This window comes from Protopterus annectens, chromosome 1.part0 (genome assembly GCF_019279795.1).
Source record: "Protopterus annectens isolate FY-2018-M chromosome 1.part0, PAN1.0, whole genome shotgun sequence".
Taxonomy (NCBI): Eukaryota; Metazoa; Chordata; order Ceratodontiformes; family Protopteridae; genus Protopterus; species Protopterus annectens.
Window position 1 is genome coordinate 1,662,511,624 of NC_056725.1, and position 27,409 is coordinate 1,662,539,032.

Sequence of the window (27,409 nt, forward strand, 5' to 3'; positions counted from 1 at the left end):
GGAAAGGCTTAAAATGGCTTGCAAGGAGAGCTAGCATAGTACTTACCTAAGAACCTATGAACTTAAAAGAAACTCTGTTATTGGGATTGATTTGAAGAAGTCTGCAGTTAAATAGTCAAGTAGATAAAATGACTTAATCTTTCACTTTAGTGACTTAATAAAATTTCCTGTTAATTCATTTGAACTGTGCTTTTAATCTTAGTTTTACATTTTAATAGAATTACATATTGATTTTGTGTATTAAGAACTTATGTCAGCTGATTAATTTGACCACAGTGGTGGTGCTGCGGTAGCGCTGTCGCCTCACAGTAAGACGCTGTCTGGTTCGATTCTCAGCTAGAGCGTCTTCTTCATGGAGACATGCGTGAATGGGTGTAACTTTGTTGAAGGTTGTGCATCAGGGCTGGTAACTTGGCATGTAAAAATCAACTACCAATCATTAGCGGACCGGAGTTCCGCTGTGGTGACCCCTAACCAAGAAAAGCCAAAAGACACAACAACATCAGCTGATTAATTTGGCATTATGTGCTTGTCAGTTACTGGTTTGTACAAATCTGTAATTATTTCAGTAAGGCAGATTATAAATAAAAAGAAAAGGTGTTATCCTTATATTAAGTGATACATCAGGTAGTACACTCACCTTTGGTGGAGAGGGCTATGGGTTCTTTTCCCACACCAGGTAGATTGATTCTGACACTGCAGTGCAGCATAAGGGGGTTGCTGCACTCCTGAGTGTGTCATCCCTTTGTTAAAGCATTAAATTGAGGCCTCATCTGCTCGAGTTGGCGGTAGCTCTGCTGGATGTAAAAGGTTCTACATCACCTATCAAAAAGAGTAGGGGAAATTTCCCAATGCCCTGGTCAAATTTCCACTAGTAGTATGAATACCACCTTGAGTCTCCCTTGAAAAGAGTCCACTAGTCTAGTGAGACTAACCCCAGGTTAACAAAGGGTAAATAAAACAAGTAAATAAAGTGTATGATATGCAATAGGAGTTAATGATAAGAATGTTTGTCTGGTGGCAGGAATATGTGAATCGGAATTTTCTTTAATTGAAGAAGTACTGGAATAGCTTTGTCATATTAGTATGTATTTGCTTATGTCTTTGCATTTGTTAACCAGGAAAACTTACTGAGCTAGGGAGACCCATTGTGACAGCACCAAGTAGAAGACAATGTATTATACCAAGAAAAAGCATTTGCAAATATGGCAGTTTGCATTACAAGAGAAATGACACAGGAGGATCCAAAATAAAAATGGCAATTAAATCTTTGTTAACCGCATGTATATCTGCCACTGACCAGTTGTTTCATAATGCTAGTTAATAAATCTAGATTAATGGCTTGATTTGCTTTGGGTCAGTAGACAAGTTTAGGTTGTCCCGTTTTGGGATTTTTGCCTACAGAAAGCCTGACAGCTGACACAACTTTCAGATCTTTACCTTTCCCGTATTGTAATCTGAGTGCTTTTTGTAGGGTCATTGCTGGACACAGAGGAGTAAAAAAAAAAACATTTCCCACAGAACACAAGATAGTCGGTCACAGTTTCTTCAGTCAGTTTTGTATAAAGACACGTTGCAGCAAGGGAATTCCTCAGGTTCCTGTGATATGTGGCTTCTTGTGTATACTGATGGTCCCCTTGGCAAAACTGCATACAAAGAAGTTGCAGTGATACCTCAGAAACAGATGGGTGTCAGCATTCACAGTCTTTGCAGATCCTGTCCCATTTGGACTTGTATATAAAAAAAAAAAAGCTGACATGGTGGAATAATCTGGGACAACTGTACCTCCAAGCACTCTTAACTGGCCTAGAGAACCCAGACCCTTAGTCCGCATTCTTCAGATATTGCATGGGGAGCCCATGTGGGACCTGCTGGTATAAGACACATGGAGCAAGGACATGAGAAACAGGCATAACATGTAAAAGAAACAGTGGTAGTTCAGGACCTGAAAGCTTTCAAACAAATTTGGGCACAATAGACCCGTATATCCTTACATATGATACTGCAGTGATGGTACATCAGTAAGCATGAGAGACCCGTTTTTATATCCTAAGCAAACTGGCTGTGCAGGCCTGGGAGGTCACTGTCAAATGCCCATGAGTGGATTTTGAACAATCATTTCTTTCTAGGTTTGACCCACAGGTAAGCTGTGCCAGAAGTAGGCCTTCTTTCTTCCATAGAAAACAGGCAAGTTAGGAAGTTTTGTTTCAGAACAACATCTCCAGGAGCTTGAAAGAGTGGTGCCTTTTACATATATTTACTGAGTCTAAATGTTCTTCATATGATTACTATGTTAGTGTTCATTACAGATGGGGGGTTATCTGCCAGAATACTTATACATCTGGCCAGTCTACAGAGCTTTGGCTCCTTCCTTGTCTACCATAATTTTGTCCTTAGCATGAGTGGATGTGCCTGTATATGAGGGCTACATGGCTATGCCAAATCTCAGAACTTTCCTGTTGGTACTCTGTGTATGCAGATATTTGTCAGTGTCATGTCTCATCATCCATATGGGTTGGCTTTAGCACAAAGTACCCCACCGTGGACCCTTCCTCTTTTCTTTTAGCTTTTTGTGTAAAGAGTTTGTCAGGAGAAAAAACTGCCACTTAAATTGCTTGTTTTGCTTAGTGACCAAAAACAGCATTGAATCCTGTACTATATGTCAAGCATTCACCTTTAAAAATATCAGAAGTAGGCTTAATTCCTTTAAAACTTAGAAAATGACTTCTTAAGGACTTGGCATGTGTGACAGTGCCATCTTCCTCCTTTTCCACAGACCTCCCCCACAGTTTGAAAAAAAATGAGAAAGTTTCTAGACAGTAACCACATGCCCTCCTGTCTTGTTCCCTCTGAGACTGACAACTCTACTGCGGAGCTTTTGTGACTTCCAGATCATCCATCTACTCCTCAGGGGTGCTCTCATGCATCCCCTTTGGTGGCACTGACTCTGGATATGTACACCTCTGATGAGATGAAATGTTTGGCTGAGACAACCAGGAGGAGAGAACCTTGTCTTAGGAGGGAGGTATCCACCAACTGTTAGGATGTCCATGGCTCAGTTATGGAAGTTAGGACTGTGGCCATCATTCCAAAGCCCATATGTCTGGATACAACTAGGAAACCATTCTCAAAATGCTGAACACATTTCCCACCATCTACCTAGTCAGAAAGTCAAGCAGAAAACTGGTTCTGTTTTGCTCAAGGTCTCTAAAGCAGTTCAGTCCTTTCAGTTTTCCTTGCCTGCTATCTCTTCCTCCACCTCCATTCCTTTAAAGAGGAAAAAGGTCCCCTCTTCTTCTGAGGAAGATGAATTGTCAAACTCTGACCAAGAAGGGCTAGCTTAAGCTTCTTTGGTTCCTTCACCCACTGGATTTGAATCTGAGACAGATGAACATTTTGTCCACTTAACTCTCATAATGAGGCACTGTCCTGTGGGGACACTGTTGCTAAATTGAAAAACCTTAAATGGGAGGATAAAGATGTTTCTGGCGCCTAGAAAAGGCACTTTGAGCTTTTGAATATGTATATTCCAAGTCTGTTGTTGTCGCTCTTGTTCTGGGTACTCTAGACAATGCCTTTTCAGTTCTTCATTGTCTCTAGATTCCCAACATCCAGCCCCTAAGAAGCCTGTCAGGTTTTACAGAGTTTCTTTACAGACATACTTTACAAAAATTCTGCTGCTGGCCCTGCCATCATTTCTTTGGATCCTAAGAAAGGTGCTAGAACTTTTCCATCCTGTAGTGTTTTTCTCAGTGATAAGATTGGCAGAATTCTTGATATGGTTGGCAAAAAGGTGTATATTTCTGCCATCTTTGCCACCAAGGCCAAATTTTCATCCCACCACTGTAACTCACTGAAACAATTAGGCTGGTTGGAACTCCCCCACCATCTCTCATTCACCCAGCTAACTACAGCACACAAAATAATCTACAGATCCACAGACTCTCCTGCTCTCTCAACTCTACTTGCCAAATACCAACCCAGCAGGCAACTAAGATCTTAAAATCATCTACTTTTAAAAGTAGAAAAGCCCACCTTACTGGCTGGTCAACTGCTGTACTCCTTCACCATCGCCAGACTATGTAACTTGCTTCCTCCTTCTATAAGGAACATAGGCAGCACCACCACCTTCAAACAAGTACTGAAAAATCATCTCAACTCTTCCTGGCTATGTACCTGCTCTATAACCTAACCTCTTTCTTCTCCTTATAGTATAACTAAATTCCTATGCTTTTTGCTACTAGTGACTGATGATACTTTCTCTATAGGTTCATAGGTTAGTTCTAGGCTAACTGTCCATGTGGGCCATTTTAAGCCTAGCCCAGTTACCCCATGTGAGAATCAAACCCTGCACCTTATGTCTGTAAGGTAGACATCTTAACCATTATGCCAACCTCCCACCCATATTTATTATTTTTTTTTCTTTCATCACTTGTTGATACTGGTACAATAATGCTGATTAATTTATCTCCATTTTTACCATTCTGAATTCATCTGGCAACCAACTAAATTCCTGTTTTTATGTATATATTGTGTATAAATTACTGTAATCAAACCAACTAAATTCCTGACTTATGCATATATTCTCTATATATTACTGTAACCACTATGTATAACACTGTTTCTACTTCTGAACCAATTAAATGTTTAATTTTTTTCTGCATCTATGTTCTTGTCGGAGCTTTTCTCCCCGGGCCTCCACCGAAAATGGGCTCTTTTAGACCCAGTGGACTTTCCCGATAAACAAATGCAATAAATAAAAAATAAATAACTATTGGGTTTTAGAACTATTAATTAACAAACCTATATGACCAAGTTCTATCTGTTTTGAGTAATACGAGACAAACTTTGGCTAATCTTCTTAATTCTGGATCTGATCTTACACATGTTTAATTCTGCCTCTAGCTAAGCACACTATCAAACTTGGCTACACTGCTGCAGATGCTTCCTTTGAGTAATTGCAAATGCTACTGTTGTGAGAAGGTGTACCTGGCGATGGTTATAGTCCTTCCCTGAGGATGTAAAAGCTCAGTTATTAAATACTCCTCCAGATAAGAACTTCCTGTTTGATAACTCTCTTCCCTAAGTTTTTAAAAAGCTAGAAAAAAAAGAGGAAGACTCATGCAGTGAGTTCATTGTTCTTATCTCCGGATCCTAAGTTTTAATTTGAAATCTGATTAGCAGAAATGTGAAAAAGAACATCTTAAAAGAAAGTGGCAAGGTAACGCCAAAAGACAGCCTAATGGGATAAAACACTCAAAGAAAAAAAATCTTCTGACTGTCCTTGTCATTTATTCCATCCCACCCCTTCCTTCATTAGGAAATTAGCAGAGAACCTTTATCTTTGTCTTCCTGCCTGGCAAACTGTAACTACAGACTTTGTTTTGCTAGATATTTTGTAATATGGTTATAGACTCCAGTGGGCATCCTTCCCCTCTCCCACAGAAATTCCTTCGACCACAAAGGATCAGCTTTACCTCATTCCTCCAATCATTTTAGAATTGTTTTTTTGGGTGTGGTTGGGGGTGTCTCAGAGACCGTTCCTACAGATCACTATGAAAGCGGATTTTAGTTTTTCCTGATACCTAGGAGAGAGAGGGCATTTGGAAGTCCATTCTGGATATATCCACAGTGAGCACATGCATGCAGAAAAACTGTATTCCTTCTTTCCCTTCAAGTCTTTCTGATCACTTGTATTAAGGTTGCAAACTTCTCTAATGCAGATAGATACTAAGTTTTACTTGCAAAAGGCATAGGATTACCACCTGTCCCTGTTTGTCGGGCAGTCCCTATTTGAGCAGATGTGTCCTGCAAGAAACCAAGAAAAATTGCAAATGTTTTGAGCTTTTTATTTTGTATCCTAAACACAATATCAATGGAAGAACAGAAACAAACTCAAATTCTGCAAGAATATGCTTTTTTTTTGGCAAAATGTGAAATCCAGTAGTTTACAGTGGATGCTGTGTGCCCTGCAAAATCTTAAGCTTCCATAACTAAAGTCCTATTTTGTGCTTATGAAAAGGTGACAACCCTAAAGTGGCAGTACTAGAAAAAGATTTCTCTGCAACAATTAGTCCAGGTTCTGACGGAGTGGGGGAAACTGAGAAAAGTGCTTGCTGCTGTGATCAATCTGTATTTGATTTTTATGTAAAAAATCAGATAAAAAATGCAAAACAGGAACTAACTTCTCAAAATGAGGTGCTCATATTTTCTTAAACATGTTTAAAACGTTTCTTTGTATAACCATTTATTTTGTGTGGCTTCGCAGTTATCTTATAGTTGTGGTGTGAGGTATCTGTGAAGTTGTATTTTTTTTTTAAATTGGGCATTTCTGAATGTTAGAAGAATTCTGTTATTATTTTAGATATCTGTCCATAACACTTCTGCTGTTCTTTGTCTTGTCAGATTGAAAAGGATTTGCTACGCACTATGCCCAGCAATGCTTGCTTTTCAAATATGAATAGTATTGGCGTGCCAAGGCTACGACGAATTCTGAAGGCATTAGCATGGTTTTACCCAGATATTGGCTACTGTCAAGGCACTGGAATGGTAATGAGAAAAGTTTTCGTATTTTTTTTCTGTCTTTGTTCTACAGCTCATTTTCATCAACCATTCGTTTTTGGATCGTTCTGGTTGTACTTGTTTTCTTTCTCAGAAACAGACAGTGTCTGCTAGTGCTGCACAGTCACTACTGAGGCACAGTGTCTTGGCTTTGTTTAATAGACATTAGGTCTCTGAGCTTCTGTGGCAATCCTCAATTATGTGCAAGTATGCATGTAGTGTGTGCGTATGTGTGTGACAGAGAGACACACACACGCGCGCGCACACACATGCACACACACATGTGCGCAACCCGTGATATACTGGTTTCTCATCCAAAGCTCATTCTCTGTCTTATGCCCTCTGGCCAGGTTACATTAACCTAATAAAAGGTTAACCTCACTAAAGAAAACATTGCAAGTGCATACTTGGGTACATATTTCTCCATTATGTGTATAATGTGTGACAAAGGTAGGTACTGCTGTATTAACGTGGATACTGTGTAACCCCTTTGGGGAATGGAAAATACAACTCTTACGCTATGACTTTTAAGCAATAATAATCTCTTTATTGTCATAAATCCTTGTTTATTTAAATGAAAATTTAAAAATATAAGTTGATTTCAGTCAGAAGTTAAAAACATAACAGTTGCTCCCAATCTTCTGTATCTGAAATGTGGAATACTAACTGTCACAGTGTCGGACAAATGGGCAAAATGTGGAACACCTGATACACACCTACTAACAACTTGACCTAGGAAGACTAAGTATGGTCAAGAACCATTTCTTCAGCTTATAAAATATTTTTCTGATGAATTAATATGTTTCAGTATTTGCTAAAACATTCTGAACAGTGAATGCACCAAATTCGTTCAGTGTGGAACATAGAATTTTTAAGACTCAAAATGAGGATCACTTCATAATGAGGTATAGTCGAGGTATAAACATAACATATGCTTTAAATATGTTCCAGTTTCATAGTGGCTTCTTCTCTTAATCGCTGCTAAATTCCAGTCTGTCTTCATATCTCACTCAACCACAGAACACTTGTGTCCAGGAATTAAACCATTTTAACACCACATGTCTTGCTTTGTCTTGGTTTTCCTGCATAGTTAAGCACAGGACTTTCCCCTTTCCAGTTAGTGAATGTTTTTACTTAACCATTCTCATTTCTCACACAGATAAGCACAGTATATTTTCCTTTTACAAGATGGGAACAATGGTTTCCACTCTTACTGATTTCTCATGCAGTTAACACAGCTTTTTTTTTTCTAGAGAATGAACAACTTCAATGATGCAGCTCTTCCTTCTTTGTAGTTTCCTCAGAGTTGGACATTCTTAATTTACTCAAACTCGAGAATGCATTTCAGGAGTTTTTCTGAACTGAAATATTCAGAATTTTTTAGTTGACGTTCAGGCAGGCTTACATGGTCAGGTGCTCTACATAAGAGAGTAGCCAACTTCCTTTCATTGACTTCTTAGGAATAGCCTGGGTCAGAGGAAGCTTTTTTTTTTTTTTTTTTTAGTGTCTCAGCAACCCTCACCCCCACGTCTGTCTCCCCAACTCAGAACCCAAGGACAGAGTGATAGCCAGTACCAGAGTATGCTAATGAAATAAGACGTCATCTTTCCATAAATTGGTTTCTTCAGAAGAAACAGTAATACACATGAACAGCTGCAACGCCGAAAAACAGTAGGGGATCACAAGGTGGTTGTGTAGCCCAGGGGAAATGGATACCTGACTGCAGTTTAGCAGTTCGCTTAGCATCCCAGGAGTTGGAGGAACTAACTGATGGCAGATAGGAATGAAGAGGCAATGTTTGCCCACCTCTTGCTGCTTAATACCAGACCTCTTAACTACATTATTAACATTTTCTGCCTTACTGTGTTCCTTCTCTGACTTCCATTTCTTCAAATGTCTAATCACTAGATGCCCACGTTTTAACTGCAGTATTAATGTTTTTTATCCTACCAGTTTCCTTACCTCAATTCCATTTCTTTGAATGTCTAATCAGTGATCACAAGACCTATTATTTGTCTGACAAATCCATTAGAACACCTCTTCCATTGCTCAGTGTTCAACATATGCTAAATAAATATATTTTGTACTGCAATATTTTCTAAGCAAGCCTGGAAAACAGGTGGTTTTTAATTCCATGGGTTGGGCATGTTCCTTTATGCAATTGCAGTCTTTCCACTGATCCTCCTGAATCTTCAGAATTATTGGAAGACTCTCCAGAACTCATTGTGGTCACTCTATTTTGACCCAGGTAACAATGGTTCATTCTTCTTATGGAATTGGCCAAGGGCAATTATCACAAATTTCCTCACAAACTGGACCTACTCACACAAGACGGGGAGTGTGATGCACTCCATTTGCAAACTACAGTTAACTGCTTGGATGATTCAGTTTGATACCTTTTAAGCACGTCTTTTCATGAGGACAAGCAGCAGGTACTGAAGGAGGGAAGAAAACCTGCTATTAGGAAATCTTATTTTTGGCAAGTGGAAAAGATTTTCCTGTTGGTACCTAGCTAATAACTAGGGCTCTATTAGGGATTATATACCACCGATACTGAAATATGTGTGGGTTAGTTTTCTTGGTTCTTTCTTATTTCTCTATGAAGGTACATCTTATGTCCATTTCATCACGTCTGCTCATAGATCCTCCATTTTCTTGTCTGTTTTTGCAGCTGTCCATCTTATCAAGACTCCATCACTACCTAGTTATTCTAATATCTGAAGTAGTTAACTTCATTTGATCAGCAACCTGTGGGTATTGGATCCAATTTGGATCCGAGCCGGCAGCTTTCCTAGTCAAAGATCCGAGCTCCAAGCTCCTCTCCCCTACCCATAATGCCCTGCCACCTCCCTCTAACCCTCAGATCTCATTTGCCGCGGCTTCTTTAAGCATCTTAGAATGAGCTCCTAGCATGGGTGTTGTGAGTTCAAAGCTTTTTTTTTTACACTTTTTTCTGTCAAAAAATTTCTAAAACTTTGTGTGTGTGGTTCCCTTCTCTCCCTTAGTATTTTTGGGTAGTTTAAAGCTTCTTAGTTTAGTTAAAGTTAATTCCGCTCCCCCCGTCTGTGTGTGAAGGTGTGTGCGTGTGGGCCTGTTCTTTCCCTTTTCTATAAAAATGTCTGAAGGCCCAAAAGCTGTGTTTTCTAAATGCTCCAAGTGTGGTCATAAGCTGTCCCCAGCAGATGGCCACACTCTGTGCATTATTTGCCTGGGTGTTGACCACCTTTCTTCGGGCTGCACTATTTGTGCAGCCTTCAACACCAGGGCTTTGAGGGATAGGAGGACGAAGCTAATCCTTGCGGGCCTTTTGCCCCCTGATTCCATTTTGTCCTCCTCCTCCTCTGTACCTGCTTCACCTACCGCCTCCGATTCCCTGGCCAGGACTCAACCTCCCTCTTTGGTCCAGGAGGAAAGGGACGGCAGAAAGAAAGATAGGAAGGACAAGGAGCGGGAGAAAGATAGGCACCATAGCCACAAGAGGCGGTCCGAGTCAGCTCCATCGGCCCCGCCGTCTAAGCAGCTTGCCTCTCCCCTTAAGGTCTCCGGGTCTTCCCCCTCCCGGCTTCATTTTCCATGTTTCTCCCTGGAGCCGGAGGAGGAGACCTGGTCACCTTCGAGGTTGTCTAGGCGGCCTTCCCGGCTGGCCTCGGTGGCCTCATCCAGGTCAACCAGGAGTCTATCCAACGCAGACATGGACCGGATGATGCGTCGATTTCTTCAGGCCCAGCTGCAGATGGGAGTGCTCTTGCCTCCCCCCCCCCTGGAGGGGGGGCTCAACCCCTTTCTTCACCCCCATTGCGCCTTCTCCGACCCACTATCAGGGTTTGGAGCTGTCAGATCCGACTAGCTTCGGAGCCGATGTGGTGTTGGCGCCAGCAGTGTTTCCTACTTCGGCGCCGACTGTACCCTCGAGTCTGTCGGATCCGTTTTCAGATCCGAGCTCTCGGGGCAGTGAGTTGAGCGTTGGATCCGGAGGGGTCAGTGGGCCTTCGGCTCCATTGAGGTCGGAGCGCACTACTCTTTCGGATCCGATCGGGTCATCTCCGGCTCCAGTCCGCACACCGGATCCGAGGGGACTGCTTTCGTATCCTAGGGAGAGCAGTTCACCCTCGGCATTTGACGTCGTGGAGAGGGTCCTTTTGAGGGATTCAAGGCCCCAGGCTCTTGCTACGGATCCACCCGCCATTCCCTCTCAGATGGGCCTGTCTTCCATCATCCGGCCCCAGGGACAGCCTGCGCCTATGTCCCAGATGGTTCCTGTAGAGGAACAGGACATTGTTTGTGAGCCCTCTTCGGACAGCCCCCCCGAGAAGGTCCCTCACAAACGAAAGTGCAAGAGGAGGCACTTGGACTCACCTGAGTCCCTCACAGAAGACACAGACTTAGGGGAAGGGGAAGGTTCCCCAAGGTCACCCCCCGAAGACGTCTCCTTTGGAGACATTATGGAAATGTGCATTAGAGGGGGTGGACTGCCCAAAAACCTTCCTCGGATGAGTCTGTGTTTCTGGAGGCATTTGACGCAGGCCCATCTACCTCTTGGGTGTCACCTCCCGCTTATCCCCTGGTGGACCTCATAACTACCAGGGCATGGAAGGAGCCGGACACTGTCGAGCCAATACCCAAGAGACCGGACAGGATCCTCAGCCCTCCCACAGACAGGACAGTTTGGAGCAAGGGTGCCTCAGTGGATGCCATGGTGGTGGCGGCTGCCACTAAAAAGGAATTAGCACAGGAGAGTTCCTCGGTACATCCTCCAGACAAGGAGTCTCTGATGATGGACCGCCTCGGAAAGAGGATGTTTGCATCAGCGACCTTCTCTGTAAGGCTCTGAACTATATGGCACATGTAATTCGGCTCCAGCGGGACCTAATCAAAGAGTACGCTGGATCACCCCCAGAGTCCATGTCAGCCAAGGACAAACGGACCTTCTTGGTTCGAATGGCCACTCTTAAGTCAATTACTAACACATCTATGCGGCTTCTCTCCCATGCCACGGAGGGAGCGGCTAGAGCCAGCTGAACAGGCGTTGTCTTACGTTGACAGGTCTGGCTCCATCTCTGCGACTTTGCGGAACCCTTCAAGGCGTCCTTCGCGAACGCCCCTTTTGACGGTTCTATGCCTTTTGGCAAAACCATCCGCGATACGCTTCTCCAGAGCGAGAAAGACGGGAAGACGTCTGCCGTCGGGATCCGCTTCTCAGCTCCTCAGAGGTCCTTCTCCAGGAACCAAAGAGGACAAAAGAAGATGTGGTTCTGGAAAGCTCAACAATCCCGTTTTGCTCCAGATCCTTCGTCCTTCAGAGGAGGACAGGGTGGACTATGGCCCAGAGGCAGAGGGGGGCCGAAGAATTTTGGGTTGAGGGAACCCTTTTCTGATCGACCCATGCAGCAACCCTGAGGGGTTGCCCGACTGCTCCTCTTTGGAGGCAGTCAGGGGGCATTTCTCGGAGCACCTAGCACATTGGGAGTCCATTACGACAGATTTCTGGGTGCTCCAAATCATATCCAGAGGCTATTCAATTCCATTCCTAATGTCTCTTCCCCAGTCAGGGAGCCTCCCTGATGTCCCACCCAATCAGAGGGAGGTAGCAGCCTTTGAAATAAGAGAGCTGCTAAGAAAGAGCCATCCAGCACGTCCCCCTCGGGCAATCCGGATCAGGCTTTTACTCCAGGTTCTTTTTGGTGCCAAAAAAGACGGGGGACTTACGGACGATTCTCGACCTGTCCACACTGAACCTGTCAGTCGCTAAAGAAAAGTTCCGGATAGTCACTATTCAATCCATTCTCCCACTTTTACAGGAGAACAACTGGATGTGTTCGATAGATCTCAAGGATGCGTACTACCACATTCTAATGGACAGGCGATCCAGCAGATTTCTCCGCTTTCGGCTGGGAGCCAGCCATTATCAGTTCAGGGTCCTACCCTTCAGTCTCACCACAGCCCCCAGGGTGTTCATCAAGGTCATGGCAGTTGTAGGGGCCCACCTGAAGCTTTAGGGAATACAGGTCTTTCCTTACCTGGGCGACTGGCTCCTAACCGCCCCCACCAAGCATTTACTATGTTCAGGCAGGGACTACTTCTTACATCAAGCCCGCCATCTAGGGATCACGATCAACCACAAGAAATCCTCCCTTCAGCCTACTCAGATCTTGGATTTCATAGGGGCCAGGATAGACACTATACAATCCAAAGTCTTTCTGACGGCAGACAGACTCCGCAATCTAAACCTTCACATTTCACACTTCTGCAATCATCAGCCCCTCCAGCGGAATTAGTCCTGAGGGCCCTGGGGTCCATGGCAGTGGCCATCAATCTGTCACCTATTGCACGTCTGAAGATGAGAATCCTACAGTGGACCTTACAGGTCCAGTGGTCCATCCTACGTCACCCCCTGTCTACACCTATTCCCCTCAGCAGGGTTTGCAGGGAATCTCTACTTTGGTGGCTCCATTCCAGGGACCTCCGGGAAGGGCGCCCCTTCTCCATGTCCCCACCCCAAGTCACAGTGACCATGGACGCATCTCTCCTCGGGTGGGGGGGGCATTGCATGGGCAGATCCGTCCAAGGCACGTGGACTCACACAGAGACCTCTTTGCATTATCAGTGTCCTGGAGATGAGGGCGGTGCTTCTAGCGATGCAGGCTCTCCATTCCCTTCTTCCTCCAGCGACTATTGCAATTCAAACAGACAACATGTCAGTAGTCTGGTACATCAACATACAGGGGGGAACCAGATCTTACCACTTTGCCGAGAGGCCATGAGAGTGTGGGAATGGGTGATATCTACCAACCGCTTTCTCATAGCAACGCACATACCGGGTCAGTCAAACATTCTAGCTGACAGGTTGAGTCAAACTATCCTCTCACCTTACGAGTGGTCTCTGAACCCAGTAGTAGCGGAACAGATCTTCCTCAGATGGGGTCAACCCTGCTGCAATCTGTTCGCGTCACCTTCGAACACAGAGTGCAGCGAGTTCTTCACTCTAATTCCCCCACCAGGGGAAATCCCCAGAGACGCTCTGGTTCATGCTTGGCCATCCGGTCTTCTTTATGCTTATCCTCATCTTCCGTTGATGACAAAATTCTTGCAGAAAGCTCGTCGGTTGGGGAACAGAGTTATCCTCATAGCCCCATTCTGGCCTCGCCAAACCTGGTTCCCATGCCTACGGTCTCATCTAGTACATCCTCCCTGTATCTTAGATCCCATTCCGGATCTGATTTCTCATCCCTTGGGATTGAAGACCCCAGACCTGGACAACCTCAAGCTCTCAGCTTGGTTGATCCAGTTCAGTTAATGGCTAGGACTCCCAGTATCTCATCCTCATTTAAAGCTATCCTGGTGACCGCTCATAAGCCTTCTACCAGGAGAATCTACAAGAGTAAATGGAAGTGTTTCTCTATCTGGGCGGAGCATAGGAATTTGGATCCCTTTACGGCTCCTATCCCAGCAGTCCTCGACTTTCTATCCCATATTTTTCATCAAGGGGCTAGTTCTTCTACTGTTAAAGTTCAGTTGGCAGCTGTTTCCCACTTCCATGTTGTAAACAGTTTTGGGCCCCTAGCTTCCTCCAAGATTTGCAAGACATTCTTGAAAGTAACTTTCCTGTTAAGACCCCCTGTTAAAGATGCAGTTCCTCCATGGGATTTAACCCTAGTTCTTCAGGCTCTGACTGGTCCCCCCTTTGAGCCTGCAGCTTCAGTCGACTTAAAGTATGTATCTTGGAAAACTGCCTTCCTGATTGCCATTACCTCAGCTAGGAGGATATCGGAGCTTCATGCTCTCTGCAGTAAGCCTCCATACATCATCTTTCATAAAGACATGGTTTCCCTCAGGACTAATCCCTCCTTTCTGCCTAAAGTGGCTTCAGAAGCCAACATCAGCCAGTCCATCAATCTACCTGTCTTCTTTCCTAATTATCAGAATAAAGGAGAGTATAGACTTCATTGTCTGGATGTACATAGACAGTTGCAATTTTACTTAAACAGAACAGCTGAATTTCGAAAATCAGATCAACTCTTTGTTTCATTTGCTAAGTCCTGTCTGGGTAAGCCAGTGACTAAAGTAACTTTAGCTAGATGGATTTTCCAATGCATCCTTCTCGCATACAGAAGCTCTGGTCGACCTGAGCCCCTGAGCGTTCGAGCTCATTCTACCTGTTCTGTGGCTACTTCTGCTGCCTTCTGGTTGAGGGTTTCTTTGGATGACATTTGTTCAGCAGCTACTTGGCCTTCCTCTCATACTTTTATTACACATTATAAATTGGATCCAATATCCAGAGGACGTGCATATTTTGGCTCTGCAGTGCTCTTGGAATATCCTTCCATGAGGACCTCCCAAGTTGTTGGAAGCTGGGGACTCTGTCCCACAGGTTGCTGATCAAATGAAGTTAACTACTTCAGATAAAGAAGTTATGTACTCACCATAATGTTCCATCTGAGTAGGTAACTTCACTTGTCAGCAACCAACCCCTCCCTCCATCCCCCAGACCTTTAGTTCGTTCTTGAAGGATCATGATATCTCACTTTCCAGATGACATCAGGTGGAACGTTCAAGTAGTTTTTCCTTGTGTTATAGTAATGTTCTATGATACTATGGCAAACTCGATCTGAAGGTTAGAGGGGGGTGGCAGGGCATTATTGGTAGTGGGGAGGAGCTTGGAGCTCGGATCTTTGGCTAGGAAAGCTGCCGGCTCGGATCCGATACCCACAGGTTGCTGACAAATTAAGTTACCTACTCAGATGGAACGTTATGGTTCATAGGTTCATAGGTTCATACTAGGCTATCTGCCCGAGGGCATTTACAAGCCTAGCCCATCGTTTTGTGCTTAGGCCACCCCTTTAGTATGGGGAACTATACCCATTATTTTTCTGTGCCTCTGTCGAGCAGTGACACTGAGGTAATCCCTGGGGTATATAGGTTCATAGGAAAATTTAACAGCCGTTGCAGGGCTTGAACCCAGGACCCTGAACACTGAAGTCACAACACTTAACCACTATGCCATGACTACTGGTGAGTACATAACTTCTTTTTATTGATCCGTGTATTGTGTATAACCTTATCAAAGGCTGAATTCACGTTTGGCTAACTAAAGTGTGTTTTTACATGAAGAAGACTGGGAGTGCAGTTCTGCTGGGAGTAGAAAGGTAGCCTGGTCTGTTCAAGGTGGGAAACGCACAGGGTGGCTTAAAGGAACAATCACTTGTAGCTAGTTAGTACTTTTTCACTTTTGGTAAACCAGTTATGTGTTTATATTAAGAAGACTGGAACTGCTATTCTTGTGGCAGTAGTAAAGTAGCCTGGTCAGTCTAAGCGGAATAGACATAGGGAGGCTTGAAGGGAGATTGTTTCATCAGCCAGAGGGCTTATTACGGATTTAGTTGTTTAGTGTTAACCTGCAAATGAGAGCTACTTTTGCTGTCCTTTTACATTAAGAAGTTCCAGAATCATCCATCTTGTGGCAGAAGGTGTTTACATGGACTCTGAGTTGGGAAGCTTTCCAGGTAGCTCCGTCTTGGCCAGAGGGTACAGGAGTTATTTTCAGCTTTTTTCTGTCTGCTATAAATTAGGCACTTTTTCTCAGAATTGTTCACCACACAGTGGCAGTTACCAGTACTCTGTATAGTAGCAAACCTATAAAGCTAGTACTTGGCTTTTTGTGGAGCGAAGCTTAGGGCAGCTATTTAGTGCATCAGACAGCACTAATTACAGATCATAGTATTGTCTAGGATCTAGACTTAATCATAGACACCACTCAAGTGACCCGTGTAAAACTATTGCCGTAAAGTCATAAACCATAATAGCCAAACCCTAACACAGGTCCTGACAACATGGATTTGCAATTTCCTAATGTCTTTGTGGCTACCTTGGTAGATATGAACACCCTGAGACGATGAAGAATTTTTCTCATGTACTCTGACAACATTTTATTTCATAAAGAAACTGACATGGTATGCGAGAGATTTATATACATAACTTCCTTGGAAGCAAAAATCTCGCTTATAGGTAAGGTTGCCATGAACACACACTACATCCTTCACACATACTGCTCACCATGCACACACAAGATCTTCTTACGCTGAAGCATTTAAAAGAAACTTCTCCAGACCTCAAAGACCTCCTAAGCTATCAACAGCAACACCTATCCTAAGCAGCCACTAAAGACACACCAAAAGCAACACCTAACACCACACATAAACCTACAATGAATGGTCCCCCAAGAACCAAGCCCTTAAGGCAAGGCAACACTTTACCTAGTACTAAAACCTGTACTACTTAAAGGGGATTCTTGTATGGCACACAAATGCCTCTCACCTGCCTGGACAAGAAGAAGATAATGGTTAGCTGCCTATGTGGAGCAAGGATCTGCAGTAGCATGCACTCACTCAAGGCATTGCACCACAGGTAACAGTATAATTCGATCATAGGCCATGTGGGTATAAATGACCTGAGATTTACCTCATGGGACTATATATGCATATATGTACAGTGGATATAAAAAGTGTAGACACCAATGTTAAAATGCCGGGTTTTTGTGATATAAAAAAATGAGATCACAATAAATCTTTTCAAAACTTTTCTCCGCTTTAATGTGACCTATAACCTGTACAATTCAATTGAAAAACAAATCTGTTAGGGGAAAAAAACATAAAAAAAATACAATAAGCTGGTTGCATAATTGTGCACACCCTTAACCTAATACTTTGTTCAAGCACCTTTTGATTTAATTACAGCATTCAGCCTTCCTGGGTAGGAGTCTATCAGCATGGCACATCTTGACTTTGCAATATTTGCCCATTCTTCCTTACAAAAGCGCTGAAAATCTGTCAGATTGCGAGGGCATCTGTTGTGCACAGCCCTCTTCAGGTCACCCCACAGATTTTCTATTGGATTTAAGTCTGGGCTGTGGCTGAGCCATTCCAAAACTTTAATTTTCTTCTGGTGAAGCCATTCTTTTGTTGATTTGGATGTATGCTTGGGGTCATTGTCATGTTGAAAGGTGAAATTCCTCTTCATATTCAGGTTTCTAGCAAATGCCTGAAGGTTTTTTGGCCAAAATTTGATATTTGGAACTGTTCATAATTTCCTCCATCTTGACTAAAGCCCCAGTTCCAGCTGAAGAAAAACAGCCCCAAAGCACGATACTACCCACCACCATGCTTCACCATGGGGATAGTGTTCTTTTGGTGATGCAAAGTGTTGTTTTTGCACCAAAAGTACCTTTTGGAATTGTTGCTAAAAAGTTCAACCTTGGTCTTATCAGACCATGACACATTTTCCCACATGCTTTTGTGTGACTTGATGTATTGTTTTGCAAATTTTAGCCAAGCCTGTATGTTTTTCTGTGTAAATAAAGGCTTCCATCTTGCAACCCTATCCCATAGTCCAGACATATGGACAATACGGGAGATTGTATGTAGTACATGACCATTACTTGCAAGGAATTCCTGCAGCTCCTTCAGTGTTGCTGTAGGTCTCTTGGCCACCTCCCGGACCATTTTTCCTGTAGTCTTTTTATCAATTTTGGCGGGACATCCATTTCTTTGCAACATCACTGTTGTTCCATATTTCCTCCACTTTTTGATGACTGTCTTCCATGGTATATCCAAAGCTGTGGAAATGTTTTTCTACCCTTCTCCTGACTGATAACTATGAGATCCCTTTGATGCTTTGTAAGCTCTCTGCGAGCCATAGCTTTTGCTACAGCAGGCAACTGAGTAAATGTCAGGAAAATCCTACTAGGACAGCTGAACTTTATTTGGGGTTAATCAGAGTCAGTTTAGTTGATGGCAGGTGTGTAACCAAGAAGACTGAATGGTGTAATTAAATCAAAAGGTGCTTCAACAAAGTATTAGTTTAAGGGTGTGCACACTTATGCAACCAGCTTATTGTATGTTTTTTATTTGTTATATTTTCCCCTAACAGATTTGTTTGTTTTTCAATTGAACTGTACACGTTATAGGTCACATTAAAGGTGGCAAAAGTTTTGAAATGATTTATTGTGGTCTCATTTTTTTATATCCCAAAAACCTAGCAATTTAACAGGGGTGTACGTGTGTGTGTGTGTGTGTGTGTGTGTGTGTGTGTGTGTGTGTGTATATATATATATATATATATATATATATGTATATATATATATATATGTATATATGTATATATATGTATATATGTATATATATATATATATATATATGTATATATATATATATATATATATATATATATATATATAGAGAGAGAGAGAGAGACAAAGAGGGAGCGAGCAAGAGAGACACATTATGGATCTCTTTGAACATGTCATCGACAGGTGTGTGTCTTGCACTGAGCAGTATTCTGCCTTCACCAAGGGTGATGCCACAGTATGAACAGAAAATGATCGATATTAATAGCTGGGTAGTTTCTGGTGTCACTCCAGGGGAAATCCAATATTTTATCAGCATGGGAGGACATGGTTAACAGATAATATTGCTTTGCCAAGGATGGTCTGCACCTGCCCCACCTGGGCTTTTGGTTATTGGCTAAAACTTTATCCACCCCCTTAGAGCCAATTTTGGGAATGTTAAAACTACCAACATAACAAAAAAAAGAAAAAAAAAAAACTCTAAGCAACGTTAAGGTGTTGCAGCTCAGTGCTTGGACCATAAACAAGAAACTCCACACCCTACAATCTCTCCTGTCTCTGGAGAATGTAGACCTCAGTGCCATCACTGAGACTTTGTTTAAATCCATAGAAGTACTCCAGCACTGGTTTATTCACAAACTCTTAGAACTAGGCGTAAACTATATCCTTAAATGTGAACATGTACCTATTCATACCTTACACCTCCATACTCTTCCTTCTTCACTCACTCCCTTACTTCTATCAGTTTCTCTCTAAATATACCATAGACCTGTTTTTCCTCGCTTCATATTGCAGTTCCTGTTTGCACGGCCGGCCTTAGGCATAGGCGAACTAGGCAACCGCCTGGGGCGCCGTACAGGCTGGCCTCATAAGGGGCGCAAAATCGCAAAAAAAAAAAAAAAACAAAGTTAAAAAGTGAAACTTTCTTCACTTTTTAACATTGCGCCCGATGCCCGTTTCTACATAGTAGCATTGCACCCCCCCACGTCTGACGACACGAGTGCACAACAATAGAACGCCCCCTTCCCTACGTTGTTCTTCCATCCCCCCCCTGCGTGATGTATGTATGAGTGGCTGCTGTTGGCATCCAATCAGTGATCCTTTCATTTTAGGTACTTTGGTATTCCCACTGAAACCTGATGATTAGTTTATTTAGCTTCATTCAAGATACTGTGTTCAACTGTGCTATGTCATTGTCTCTGATGATTTAAAATAACTTAAGCAATGATTGCCATGAACAGCAATGCGCGACTCTTCCAGGAATATGTCTGCTGGTGCTAAAGGCTCTAGACGTCAGTTATGACTCGCATCCTTTCTTCTTAAAAAAGTACACCTACTAATAAAATGTCAGATATAAAGATGTTGTTAGAGAATTAATACAAGGCAGCTTCTCTTGCACAGAATGAAAAATGAAATGCAGTTAATTTGAATTCTGACTGTGCACATAAGTATCGTGTGTGTCTTCAGTTAAGTAAACATAAATGCATATTCACTACAAAAAAAAACAAATGCAGGGAAAATGAGAAAGAGAGAAAGTGAAGCAACTGATATGGAGGGGTGTTGTTGATTCATCCCTTTTACACCATGCATGCAGAATTCCAGTGCTTTCATAAAAGAACGGGTCCTGAAAGAATTACCACATTAAAGCTGGGAATATAATAATATATGACAACATTTATTTAGAATTCTTAGGGCTGAGGGAGAAACAAGTCACACCACTAAGCTACCCTTCTGAACAAATCACAGTGAAAGGGGAAGGGCAAATGAACATTAAATAAGGAAATATTTAACATGTAGGGGTGAGAGCTAAACATAAACAATAAAGCACCAACATGCCAATCTTAATTTAGTAAAACAAAATGCATTAATTCACATCTGGTGGAAAAGGGTGTCATATTTTGAGCTCATTGGGATACCAGGTAGCCCAGGACAGCAGAAATTATTGGAGATGTCCATGTCAAGCAGTGCTACAAAGTTCTTTGTGACCAAGACAGAAGACCAGGCAGAAGTTTGTGGATATTGCCTACTAAGACATTAATAAGCTATTTGATTTAGTTCCATATAAAAGGTTGGTAAGGAAATTAGGCAACACAGGAATGGTGCTTCATTTTGTACTCTAGGGAAAATACTGATTGGATTGCAGCATACACAACGTAAAGGCAAGTGGAATTCATGCATGAGAAAGATAGGGTCCTCTGCTACAGTTCATCCTGTGGGGGGGTGCTGTCTGTATTGTAAATAGCAGGGATGTTGGCTTTCCCAAAGGGAATAATTACACATGTTTTTGCATTTAGCTTCAGTCTGTGACTTTGGCACCAATCATTAGTCTGTGTTAATCCTTTTTGTAGTACCACTGGGGGACTCTGTGATTGCACCCAATTTGCAGTCATCGGTGAACTTGGTCAGATACAGGCCATCCATTTTTGCCTAGACTTCTGAGAAATAAATTCTGAACAGTAAAAGGCCCAGCACAGAACCCTGTGGTACGACACTTTTGCTAGATGTGAATTCACCCACTTTGACAGTATGTGTCCTGTTGGTGAGCCATTTGGCTACCCATCTGTGAAATAAGGGTTTATTCCCAATTGATTGAGTTTGTCTATAATACCTATATAATACATGCTCCCCCATGTTTGTGAGAATTATGTATAGAATATTTGAGCCCCTCTTTGGTGTGCTGACTAGCTGTTCCAGGGATTTGCACTGGCATGGTCCAAGAACCATGGAGAAAGCAGATTTGTGGTCATGTATTTTCCCCAGTTGATGGTAGGATAATTAAAATTGCCAGTGAGTATGGTGTTGGGCTACATGGTAAGTGACGCCAGTAGTCTAGGTATGCAGAATCCTTTTCCTTGTCCATTGTGGGGGACCTGTAGTTATTGAAGATGTGGTAGGGGATTTTGCCTATTGTTAATTGGACTTGGAGTAGCTTGAGAGAGTCATAGAGGAGACAAGTGCAAGACCATCTGTGGCAAAGCAGTGTGGTCCATCAACCATGTCCTCCCAGGCTGACAGATATTGGATCCCCTTGCACTGACACCAGAAGTTAAGCCAGTTGTTAAAATTAATCATTTTTTGTTGGTATTGTGGCATCCTCTTTGGTGATGGCAAAATGCAGCTCAAAGATAGGCTCATACCTGCCTGAGACACACAATCTAAGAGCTTAGGCATATCTGTATGCATATAGTTCAGTGAGGTATTATGTCTCAGGTCATGCACACCCACATGGACTGTCGGAGTTATACTGGTACTTGTGGTAACTGCTTGAGTGACTTGACTGATCCTGGCATCTGATAAGCAGCTAACTGTAACCTTGTCTTTATCCAGCCTGGTGAGGGGGGACATCAGTGTGCAGGTTATTTACTTGTAACCAAACGACTGACCAGGAGAAGAATATTTGTTATGAAAGGGAAATGTTTTGATAGCAATTTATTTACAGCTTTTTCTTCAGTGCTGAGAAGAGTTAATTGTGAAGAAACTGTGTGTAGCATTCCTGGCTGGCAACTTGTTTCCTGCCCAGATGTTTAGGGAATGCAGTGCATCAGTTAATGGATCACACCAGTAGTTTGTTCTGTAGCATTTAATAATTATTCATTCACATTCGATTTATTGTTAAACTACTGTTTTAAGCATGAGGCAGATAGAAGTTTTAACATTTCACACAGATGTTTTTTAAAAATGTTTTAAATGTTAGCATTTATATTTTTAACTTGGATGTGCATTATGGTTGTATAGCAAGTAGTATAAAGGCTAAGTGGCCAAGATCACACTTTTGACTGGTCTGTGACAGGGAAGTTGGGGTTTAGTGGAGAGAGTGAATTCTTTGGACTGCTGAGCTGGGCTGGGGAACCTAAGGCATGTGAAATAAGTGGGCCAGAGTGATATATTTTCTAGGAGCATAACAGTGTTATGAAAAAAGATCACTAAAAGTATGAGTGCATTTCCTTCCTCTTCCTTACAGTTTTCTAGAGGAGGAATCTTGTAATAGAGTGATTCATTTCTGTTGCATGCTGTGGAAAATAAGTTTAGCTAGTAGAGTCATGAGTTAACGGGTTACATGAGACTTAGCTTGGATTCTGCTGTCACTGGTATATCATTTTATATATTTGTTATGTAGAATGTGTATGCAAAAAGTGTGGTCCAAATATTTATCAGGTATGGTAGTTCTATTTTTGAGGCAGAAAGGACGGTAGAAGAATTTCAAGCGGCAGTATTTAAAACAGTGAATTTTGCTCTAAAGCAGACTGTTTAAAAAGTTTCCACTTTTCGTGTAGCACGTACTATTTTGTTACTACTTTATTTTTTTGACTAGTAACTGAAAATGTTAAACTGATGTGTATCTGTTTTTTTTCCATTATACATATGAGTGCATAATATAACAGTTCTAGGCAAAATCTACAATTTGGAATTAAAATGCATGTTGACCCCAATTTTCCTGCTCATGTTTCAGGTCTATTTTAATCGACGGTAATTGTATGCTGAATGTATGACCAAACTAAGGACACTGCAATGTTTGATTTAGTTTTATGTGCTTTAATACAAAACTTATGCCTTTTACCTGATACCTCAAGTCACTGCCAAAGTAGTTGATAACTTTTATTCTCAGTGTTGGAAATGCTTTGCTGGTCTGCAAAAGATACATGCAGTTGGATGGATCTTTTAGTAGCTTTTGACTGAGTTAGCCATACAGTCTTGTATCACACTTGAAATTGGTACTTGCACTTGCTAAATGAAGTGAGACTTAATGAAAAGTGTGTTCTAATTTCTGTACGCTATGATTTTGATTCCAGAGCATGGAATTACTGAATTTTCACATGCTGTAACACAGAATACAAAGCAGTCCATCATATGGATGGATGTATAGGAACTGCAGTTTGCTTTCACTTCATCCCCATTTCCTTTCATCAATGGTTAACCCTTTTCAGTGTTTCCTACATTGCTTGGGCACCAGAGGTGTATCTAGAGGTGATTTTTGTTTTTAAACCTTTGTTTACACATGGTCCGACTTGGAATGAGACCAACTTTCAGTTGCCTGGGGAGAAATGCTCCAGATGCATGTCTTTGACATATAGCTAGAGATAGAGAGGCATTGAGATCTATGTTGGTGTTCTTTTGGGTGCATTCACTGTCAATATTATGGAAGTCTGTATTGCAAGCAGTTATGATATATTCTTTTTAAATGCACCTTGCAAAAAAAGTTAATACAGTCTTTCATGACTGTAGAGAAACTCTACACTAGCAACAGATCAAGCAGGTTTATTAAGGAGCATTCTGCCTTCAATTGCAGTCTTAAGGTGTCACAGTATGACTGTTTTTTTCATGCATTTAAACATTGAAAGAACTGGAGTGGGGTTTGTGGAAGTGGCCAATATGTGGGTGTAGTGCAAATAGGGGTGTGGCTTGAATATGATGTGGGTGGGGCTTAAGGGGCGCCAGAGCAGTACTTCGCCTAGGGTGCCATTTCAGCTAAGGCCGGCCCTGCCTGTTTGTGTTATACTAACTTACCTTTAGTTTTTCTATAAACTTGCTAAAATGTCTCTAAATATTAACCTGTATCCATCCTTAACCAGTGTTTTTCTATTATGTCTAATTTGTTATAATTACCTAAACTGTAGATATTTTTGTATTATTTTTAAAAATTGCAAAGTTATTGTTCTTAAAATGTTTTGTAATACTTTGGAGCTTCTCTCCCTGGGCCTCCACTGAAAATGGGCTGCTACTCAGTTGAACTTTCCCAATAATCAAATGTAAATAAATAAATCCCTACATAACGTGATAGATTTCTGAATGGCTCACTGATAGGACCCAAGAAGTCAGGATCAGTGAGACCAGCTCCATCAGGAGACCGGTCACCAGTGGAGTACCCCAGGGCTCCGTTCTAGGCTCAGTCCTCTTTTGCATCTACTTCTCAGAAGTGTAGGCTAATGTCAAAGGCCTCAGGCTTATCATGTTCCCAGATGAATGTAAATTGAGAGTTATCATAGAATCCACCAACGGCAGCAATATCCTACAAAACGGTCTAACACAAACAAATGACTGGTGTCAAAGACTTGGATTATAATTCAACATGAAGACATGCATTATAGTGCCCTTTGTAAAATCATTCACCCAAGCTAATTAAACATCCTTAAGCGTTGACCCAATAGTTAGGGATCTGGGAACCTATGTAGACAGCAGTCTATCCTTCAACCAGCACGTGGCAAAGATAGTAAGAAAAGCATTCCATGTTGCCCAACTCATAATCGTGACTATGGCATCCAGGTAAAGGAAGTTATAGTATAATTCTACTCAGCCCTTATTAGACCCGTCATTAAATATAAGGGCCTATTTGGCATATACCTAACCAGACATTAGCAGCAGCTGGAATGCTGTCAAAGGTTCCTTACCAGGAGATTCCAGGATATGAATACCATGTCTTACACATGTCACCTTAAGATCTGATCTCTGAACTCAGTCTTCTATGGGTTACACAGAGGTGATCTGTGCCTAGCATTTAAAACATCCTCAGATCCTGCTCCATTGCATCTCCTGCACATCCGCAAAATGAAGAACACCAGAAATACTAGATACAAGGACCTCAACTTTGCCTGGAACTCTAACAGAACATGTTGGAGAGACTAATATGTGTCTCAAGGGATCCCCGGACTATGGAATAAGATCCCCATGTATGTGAAGCAGAGTTCATTCCTAACCGTATTCAAAAGAAACCTTGATCACTGGATGGAAAATCACAATTTCAACTTCGTTCTGGCTGCCATGTCTCTGATAGATAGCAGTCATTAATAAGTAAATTAATTTCCAAATAATGTTACCTCCTAAATAAACCGTTAACTATCTCTTTACTAACATACCCCATCATATTGTCATCCAAGGAACTCTGGGACAAAACTGGGTTGTGTTGCAAGGCTAAGCTTGTAAAGATCCTGGTGGTCATTAGCCTAGTATAAACCTATAAAGTCTACATAAATCACATCACAGCGCAATTTTTCATTTATAGCTGTTATATTTTTATAAAACATTGTTACAGGTGGTTATAGATCTATTTTCAACACATGCGTACTGATATATGGTTTAACGTCTCAACCTTTACAGTTCTGACAATAATTTATCCAAAATAACTTTCCCCATTTTTTTTCCACAAGAAAGTAAACATATGGGGTCTATATCTACTATGGATTTGTTCTCGTCCCCTTTCCCTTAAATATGGGTTTTAACAAGTGCATGTCCTCAGTCTTGAGGAATTTCCTCATACTTAAATGACCCAGTGACTAATGGCTATAGTGGTACTGTGAGTTCATGCTGAAGTGCTCAGAGGTCATTATTACTAATTTTGTCTCCTCCTTGTGCTTTGTTTGGGTTCAGTTTGTAGAGTTATTTTTCAATATAATCTAACATAATTTCAGTATCTGAAGTTGCCTTGATGCTACATTCACAATACGTCACCCACTTTGTGGAACCAAACTGTTTTGCATAATATTTTATAAATATACCTATATTCTGTTCTGTTTGATAATAAATTATAGAATCTACACACAGTTTATCAGTTTGTATGCGTTTACTCCTACCACATTCTGGGCTGGATTCCAAAAGATTAGCAAGTCTTTTGGAATCTGGCCCCTGGTGTAAGCCTGTTTATAGGAGAGCAAGTCTTTTGTAATCAGGGCAGACTTACTGTGCGAGCAACTGTTTTGGAATCTGGCTCGTTGTGTCTAGAAAATATTTTCCCATTATGCTCAGTATCTTTATATACATTTTCTTGATCTTGTCTCATTGTTTAGGTTGTCTGTCCACTCAGTTTATTTCCAGTTTCAAAGTTATACTTCTACATTGTTAACATTTCTTATTCTTTTTTATCTCTAATTTTAAATATCTTGCTCTTGCGGAAATATTTTTTTACATTGTTTCCCTTTCAAAACTTGCCACATCTCTTCTATAGTTTTTCCACTGAATGCATTGCTCCAATTAGTTTTACATAGTGATGGTTTTCCTTCTATATAGTCTATTGTTAATATGCATTGATTTAGATTTCAGTTTGGCAGAATTATGTAGTCATAATTTAACCTTCATAACCGTGTGATCACTGCATGTCATTGGTGGGAAAACCTGACACAAAGTAACATTTATGTCCTTAGGAATACAATGTGTAATGTGATACATTCCCTGGTAGCTTTTTTAACCTTCTACAGAAATTGTTCCTGAATGTACTTTGTAAATAATTTCCTTACTAATATTGTTGAATCAGTATTCTTCCAGTCTGTTTCTTTTTTTTTTTTTAAAGAAATTTTTTTATTATTTTAACATATTTGCAATATATACAGAGAGTGGAAGAAGTTCAACATCACATACTATCATACAGTGTTAGGAATACATTGAATCATCAAGCTAATCTTACAGTTAACACATTAATAGTATTTTTATTTCAGTACCAACATTTCAAGACTATCCCAATATGTATATTGAGTCACTCAATCCACTACACCTAAAACATTCCAGAATTTTGTATCAAAATTATTATGTATAATTAACTTGCATAACTTGGACGAGCGTCTTTTGTAGGCCACTTTACTTTCGATGACCGCATTCATATATTGAGGAAGTAGTGATGTTCATCGTGTTGCACTGCTGCAGTCATTACACTTGGGTTATCCTGCCGTCAGGAGGTCCTGCAGTCGGCCTGAGTTCCAAAGTCTTGGTCTGGCATCGGTTGCTGTCGCTTCTTCCCTGCGCAGT

The 27,409-nt window shown here is 41.6% G+C and overlaps 1 protein-coding gene across 2 annotated transcripts in view; it reads left to right on the forward strand.

Moving 5' to 3' along the window:
- Positions 1-27,409, forward strand: part of SGSM3 (small G protein signaling modulator 3) — a 1,391,341-nt gene that overhangs the window by 593,973 nt on the left and 769,959 nt on the right. For both annotated transcript variants that reach the window (XM_044068352.1, XM_044068343.1), the window contains exon 7: positions 6,406-6,549. In XM_044068352.1, coding sequence (XP_043924287.1) covers positions 6,406-6,549 — 144 coding nt within the window. The remainder of the gene's footprint in view (positions 1-6,405; positions 6,550-27,409) is intronic.